The sequence below is a fragment of the Nerophis ophidion genome, linkage group LG23 (genome assembly GCF_033978795.1).
Source record: "Nerophis ophidion isolate RoL-2023_Sa linkage group LG23, RoL_Noph_v1.0, whole genome shotgun sequence".
Taxonomy (NCBI): Eukaryota; Metazoa; Chordata; class Actinopteri; order Syngnathiformes; family Syngnathidae; genus Nerophis; species Nerophis ophidion.
This window is the reverse complement of record NC_084633.1, coordinates 33,543,095-33,550,493: the sequence shown is the minus strand read 5'-3', so window position 1 is coordinate 33,550,493 and position 7,399 is coordinate 33,543,095. Positions and strand designations below refer to the sequence as shown.

At 38.7% G+C, this 7,399-nt stretch overlaps 1 protein-coding gene across 1 annotated transcript in view; it reads left to right on the top strand.

Annotated features, from left to right (window-relative positions):
* Positions 1-3,713, top strand: part of prrg2 (proline rich Gla (G-carboxyglutamic acid) 2) — a 26,383-nt gene extending 22,670 nt beyond the window's left edge. The window contains exon 7 of the mRNA XM_061884230.1: positions 1,993-3,713. Within this exon, the coding sequence (XP_061740214.1) occupies positions 1,993-2,035 (43 nt within the window). The 3' untranslated portion in view covers positions 2,036-3,713. The remainder of the gene's footprint in view (positions 1-1,992) is intronic.
* Positions 3,714-7,399: the final 3,686 nt, after the last annotated feature.

Sequence of the window (7,399 nt, the reverse complement as noted above, 5' to 3'; positions counted from 1 at the left end):
ATGATATTTACCAATTTATTGAGCAAACTTCCTGTTGTAACATCATGCTGAATGTCTGCTTTGATTGTACTAGTTTGTATTTTAAAAACGTGAAGCACATTGTGAGCTCTCTCCATGAGAAGTGCTATGTCAGCAAAATTTACGTTACGGTATTTTACTTTCCGTCTCTGAGAATGATGATTTACTATAGCCTATTCCAACATTGCATTCTGGCTAAAATAATTGACATGAATTAATTAAGTGTGTTTACCTACATTAATTAGTTTGCTATATTAGCAATTCAGTTAAAAATAAAAAATAACATTGGAATGTCTAAATCTCAATGTTATATGCTCAAATGCTAAAAGTAACATAACCTTCAAATGAAGATTTGAGTGCTAACATGCTAAGCAGTTGGCCCATAATTACTATATTGTTTGTGTCTGTGTGTGCGTGTGTGTGTTTGTATAAAAATGTGTTTATATGTGTGTATATATATATTCTTTTGTATTTTATGTCATTATTTTGTTTTGTTGCATGGCTGAAAATAAACCATTCATTCATTCATTCATTCATATATATATATATATATATATATATATATATATATATATATATATATATATATATATATATATACGCACGCACACTTTATTTATATGTATGTATGTATGTATATACGTGTATATTTGTATATTTCTACAATAGTGTGTATGTATATATATATATGTACACACACATTTATATGTATATACATAAATATATAATATGTATTTATCTAAGTAAGTATGTATGTATATATGTATGTATGTGTATATATATATATATATATATATATATATATATATATATATATATACACACACACATTTTTAGAACTTGCACAATTCCCACATTTCTCACCCGATTGGAACCGTTCTACTCTCAACCCCTTCCTCTCACTTTAGAAAATCAAACTATCATTTTCCAAGTTTAAAAACATTCCAGAAATTCCCAGAATTCCTTGTTTTCCAAAACGCTATTTTTAACTCTTGCTGGAAAGTTTTCACAGTCCACATTTTTCAACCGTTTTTGACCATTGCACCTTCAAAACATTCCTCTTAGTTGGGACAACAAAATTACCATTTTTATTTTCGTACAAAATTCCGGTTTGCCCAAAATTCCCGAATAGCCATTCTCATTTCAAACCGTTACTACGTCATCATTTTACAACTAAATATCCAACACCGACCCATTCATATCATCGAGGACAATTATGCAAGGATCAATATTTTTTTAATATGCCTGTTTTATGAGAAAATCCAAAATTTCCAGGAAATTCAAATTCAAATGAATTTCTTAAAATCTTTAGCATTTTTAAAAAACACAATTGTGACCTTTACACCAATCCACCCACACTACTCTTCCCAAATTTCAAACACAAAACATGTTTTCCCTTTCCCCAAATTCCCGGTGTTCCCTGAATTTCCAGTCATTTTCTCCCTATTGACAATGAACGTGAAACACAGAACCAACTCCATATCTCACATTCCTTATCCGATTTCAACCGTTCCAACATCCACACACTCCACTCACCCTGGACATTCAAGCCATCATGTTTCCTTGTTCTGAAAATTCCCTGATTATCTGGAATTACCAAGAATTTCCCCCCCCATTGAAAATGAATGGGCAATATACAAACCTCTCCTTTTCCTGCATTTCTCGACTGATTCGAACAGTTCCAGCATCCACACACTCCACTCAGCCTGGACATTCAAGCATTTCACTTCCTACCGGAGTTGCAAATACCACTTCAACAATTGATATGCACATAAAAACTCCATAGTTTTTACCTAATTATAAAAAACAACAATCATATACGTTCGGAAGGACAATATTTCAAAGCAAAACCAGTACTAGCAAATATGGTGATGTGTTTTTTTTTTTTTTTTTTTGTATCTTCACTTCCATTTCATTCCTTTTCTGAGTGGATTGGTGTCATAACAAGCTGTTTGTTCTCCTCTTCGACCACAGGGGGGCGCCATCGGAACCTGCAGACCCAGGAGACAACCAGTGAGAAGCTTCCAGACAGTTGCTTCAATGTGGTTGAAGCTTCTGAGTGAACTTTAATCCTCCCATTGTGTGTTTTTGTATTTATGGGCGGAGTTAAAAGGTAATTCAGATGGATGAGGTACATATTGACTGTGTGCAGGTGAGGGTGCGGTTTCCTAATTGCACTGTCCGTCAATGTTAGATTGATGCAGTGGTCACAATAAATTAGTTAGTTGTTTTTTTTTTTCACTTTTTTCAGCAAGTACCACCATAATGACCAACAGTAAAGTAAAGTAGGCCTAAGTATCCGTTAAAAACCAGGCAGAGGTTGTATTTAACAAGTATATTACACATTTTTGGCCTCTGTCACATTACACACAGTTTGAACAGTAACACTGTGTTCCAATATAGGAAAATAAAACACTGTACTTGAATCAAGTGATTCTTTGGCTTACCACTAGATGGAGCCCAAGTACCACCGTTTCAAAATCCCTGCGTTAGTGAATCTACTTGTATGGAAGAAGTAAACAAGGGTCCATTTATTGTAGGGTTGGGCAATACTGCCTCATGGTATGGATTAGATATTAATTGTTGATACCATAACTTTTGGGATTTTAGTAAAGATAAATGTTACAATACACAAAGCACAACAAATCGCAGATTTATGTGAAAACAAGAACACTGAAAAAAATGGATCCCATACTGACACAAGCCTATAGATACAGGCAATATTGGAATCAACTGCCCAGCCCTGTACTGTATTCTATTGTACCTACAATACTGTAACTAGCTCGTGGGTGATACTGCAAATGTTGATATCGATCTGATACCAAGGAAGTGCAGGCTTGCCAATATCAGTCCTTTTTACTGGAAATCTTAAACAATTCAATAATTTTTTTGAGTTCGTCTTTAATTAAGAGTGCTATTGTTATTGTTATTTTAGTTACCTTACTCAAATGAGTCATCTTCAGCTTAGGAACCTTGTAGACCAGGGGTGTCAAACGTAAGGCCCGCGGGCCGCATCAGACCCACGAACAGGTTTTATCTGGCCCTCGAGATGAATTTGCTCAGTATAAAAATGAGCCGAAATTTTTGAATGACATAAACTGCAGTTCTAAATGTGTCCACGAGATGTCCCAATAACAATTCTTTGTATCTTTGTAGATGATGCACCATATGTAACAAAAACCATAAAACAAAACACATGATGTTAGTACACCAATCGAGGACAATAACATGCTGTATTTTGATCTTGATATAATTTTCTTATCTTGATGGATTGAAAATGAACACCAACGAGTTTACAGATGAACATTATCACATCATTTATTCAGAAAGTGGAAATAACGACAAATAAAGATAGAATACTATTAACCACAACATGTAAGTGTAAAAAAAAAAAAAACATTATGATTTGTGCATTTTCAGAAGGTGCTTATTCTATTTTTAAACAAAGAAAACAATCTGAAGTTGTCTTTGTTTTTAAGTTATCGTGACGTGATTTAGCAATCCGGCCCACTTGGAAGTAGATTTTTCTCCACGTGCCCCAGATCTAAACTGAGTTTGACACCCCTGATACAGGTATCAAGTTCAATATGTGTATTAACTTATTTATTTAGTGTGGGGAAAAAGATTTTTTATTTTTTTATTTTGTGAGCGTTACAAGCAAATGACACAATAAAAAGAGCAACATGTAAAAATAAGCGAGTGCTGGGTTGCCATGGAGTCCTTTTTTACTTGAAATCTTTTCAATTTCACTGAGCGATGTTGTCTTTTATTTTTTCTTTATGATTATGACAACTTGAAAAATTATGACGTGAACATGAGTTAGTACATCCCCAGTGACGGATTAGTTCCAGTGTTATTTGACAGCGTTAATTTTACCGGTAATCTGATTTTTAAAAATCCTCATTTGACAGCCCTAAAAAGAAGTTTAAAAAAAAAAAGTCAGATCAACCAAAACTTTCACGACCCCCCCACTGCAGTACCTCTGCGGCCCCTGTTGGAGATCTTTTTTATGATTTTTAATATTTTGTCTTAAATTTTTTAAATTGTTATGAAAATCCGTCACTCATGAGCATTAGCGCCGTTAGGGGTGATTTTTTTATTTTATTTTATTTTATTTTTTACAAAAAAATTGCTGAAAAAATCCATATGAATATGAAATCATATGAGTTTAAACAACTAATAATATAACCTCGGGGCTTCACGGTGGCAGAGGGGTTAGTGCGTCTGCCTCACAATACGAAGGTCCTGCAGTCCTGGGTTCAAATCCAGGCTCGGGATCTTTCTGTGTGGAGTTTGCATGTTCTCCCCGTGAATGCGTGGGTTCCCTCCGGGTACTCCGGCTTCCTCCCACTTCCAAAGACATGCACCTGGGGATAGGTTGATTGGCAACACTAAATTGGCCCTAGTGTGTGAATGTGAGTGTGAATGTTGTCTGTCTATCTGTGTTGGCCCTGCGATGAGGTGGCGACTTGTCCAGGGTGTACCCCGCCTTCCGCCCGATTGTAGCTGAGATAGGCGCCAGCGCCCCCCGCGACCCCGAAAGGGAATAAGCGGTAGAAAATGGATGGATGGATGGATGGATGGAACATGGATGGATGAATGGATGGAAATAAGGGGGGGTCGATACAAGTATCAACTACACCGATACCAATGGAAGGATCTTTATCGTATCTGTATTTACTCACTTAAAGGGGAACTGCACTTTGTGGGCGAATGTGCCTCATATTGTACTTTTTCAAATTAATTCATCATGGTTGGGGAACCAGGACATGGTTCCATCATTAACGCCCGCATTACTATACTGAAACTCCACTCCACGTTTTCACTCTTACCTTAGCAAAGTCCCGCCACACCCCAGTCGCACATCCTGCAGTGTTTACGGAAGTAAACCCGGAAGCAGATATCCTTCATATCGTTGTCTCGGGACTGCCTCATTTGTAACAATTTTTAAGGATTCTGCACAATCAAAGTCAATATTTTCTGAACCGCGGAAAATATTATGAAAGAAAATGTCTCCCGCAATTTTGGATCCCTTTGCCTCGATGTCTGCTCTGAAGAGTGTGTTGGCGATCTGTGTTGGAACATTGATTGACGTGAGTAGATATTTCATTTGCGGGCCGGTTCTGGCCCGCAGGCCTTGACTTTGACATATAGGTGTTTGGATGGTTTTTTTAAGGGCTTTTGATTGCCAGTTCAGTATTAAGAATACATTAAAAGTAAATATATTTGTCGTCATGTCTTTCATAACGATTGTGAACGTTAGGCAAATTTCCCCAAAAAGTGTAGTTCCCCTTTAAGTGAAGAAATATCGATGCGATACCGATCATTCCATTGGTATCGGTGTAGTCTTTTGACAAGAACAAGAAAGTTTGATCATATTACGCCTGTACTGGCTCACCTGCACTGGCTTCCTGTGCACTTAAGATGTGACTTTAAGGTTTTACTACTTACGTATAAAATACTACACGGTCTAGCTCCAGCCTATCTTGCAGATTGTATTGTACCATATGTCCCGGCAAGAAATCTGCGTTCAAAAGACTCCGGCTTATTAGTGATTCCTAAAGCCCAAAAAAAGTCTGCGGGCTATAGAGCGTTTTCCGTTCGGGCTCCAGTACTCTGGAATGCCCTCCCGGTAACAGTTCGAGATGCTACCTCAGTAGAAGCATTTAAGTCTCACCTTAAAACTCATCTGTATACTCTAGCCTTTAAATAGACTCCCTTTTTAGACCAGTTGATCTGCCGTTTCTTTTCTTTTTCTCCTATGTCCCACTCTCCCTTGTGGAGGGGGTCCGGTCCGATGACCATGGATGAAGTACTGGCTTTCCAGAGTCGAGACCCAGGATGGACCCCTCGTCGGGACCCAGGATGGACCGCTCGCCTGTATCGTTTGGGGACATCTCTACGCTGCTGATCCGCCTCCGCTTGAGATGGTTTCCTGTGGACGGGACTCTCGCTGCTGTCTTGGATCCGCTTGAACTGAACTCTCGCGGCTGTGTTGGAGCCACTATGGATTGAACTTTCACAGTATCATGTTAGACCCGCTCGACATCCATTGCTTTCGGTCCCCTAGAGGGGGGGTTGCCCACATCTGAGGTCCTCTCCAAGGTTTCTCATAGTCAGCATTGGATGGAAATTCTCCCTGCCCACTGGGTGTGAGTTTTCCTTGCCCTTTTGTGGGTTCTTCCGAGGATGTTGTAGTCGTAATGATTTGTGCAGTCCTTTGAGACATTTGTGATTTGGGGCTATATAAATAAACATTGATTGATTGATTGATTGATTGATAGTCCATACATTTATCATTTGTTTCCAAAACTGTAAAAAAAAGTGGGTCCCTCAAAAATGTACTATGGGACCCCATTATATGACTTGATGGAGTGCCTGTGAGCCCATTTTGCCAACACTGATGGATTAGTTGCAGCTGTGGCCTGCGGGCAGGTTCTAATACTAATCAAATATCATCCCGGGAGCCATAGGTCATTCTTTCGCGGACCGGGTCTGGACCGCAGGCCTTGACTTTGACACATTGGTGTTTTTTAAGGGCTTTAAAGTAAGCGGATATTTCGAATGCATTACAAATGATATAAATCCGTCGTCATGTCTTTCATAACGACTGTGAATGTGAGGCAAAATTCCACAAAAAGCGCAGTTCAACCTTTTGAGCGAAGAAATATCCATACGATACCGATCATACCATTGGTATCGGTGTAGTCCACACATTTAGCAATTGTTTTCAAAACTGTAAAAAAAAGTGGGTCCCTCAAAAAAATACTGTGGGACCCCATTTTTCTGACTTGATGGGTCCCTGTGAACCTATTTTGAAAATTCTTAGTGCCAACACTGATGGAGTATTTGCAGCTGTGGCCTGTGGGCCGGTTCTTATACTAATCAAATATCATCCCGGGAACCATAGATGATTCATTCGCGGGCCGGATCTGGACCACGGGCCTTGACTTTGACACATAGGTGCTTTTTATTAAGCATATATTTCAAATGCATTACAAAAATTAATAAATCCGTCGTCATGTCTTTCATAACGATTGTGAACAATAGGCAAATTTCCCCCAAAAGTGCAGTTCCCCTTTAAGTGAAGAAATATTGAAGCGATACCGATCATTCCATTGGTATCGGTGTAGTCCATACATTTATCATTTGTTTCCAAAACTGTAAAAAAAAAAAGTGGGTCCCTCAAAAATGTACTATGGGACCCCATTTTATGACTTGATGGGGTCCCTGTGAACCCATTTTGCCAACACTGACGGAGTAATTGGAGCTGTGGCTTGCGGGCCGGTTCTAATACTAATCAAATATCACCCCGGGAGCCATAGATCATTCTTTTGCGGACCGGATCTGGACCGCGGGCCATGACTTTGACACTTTGGTG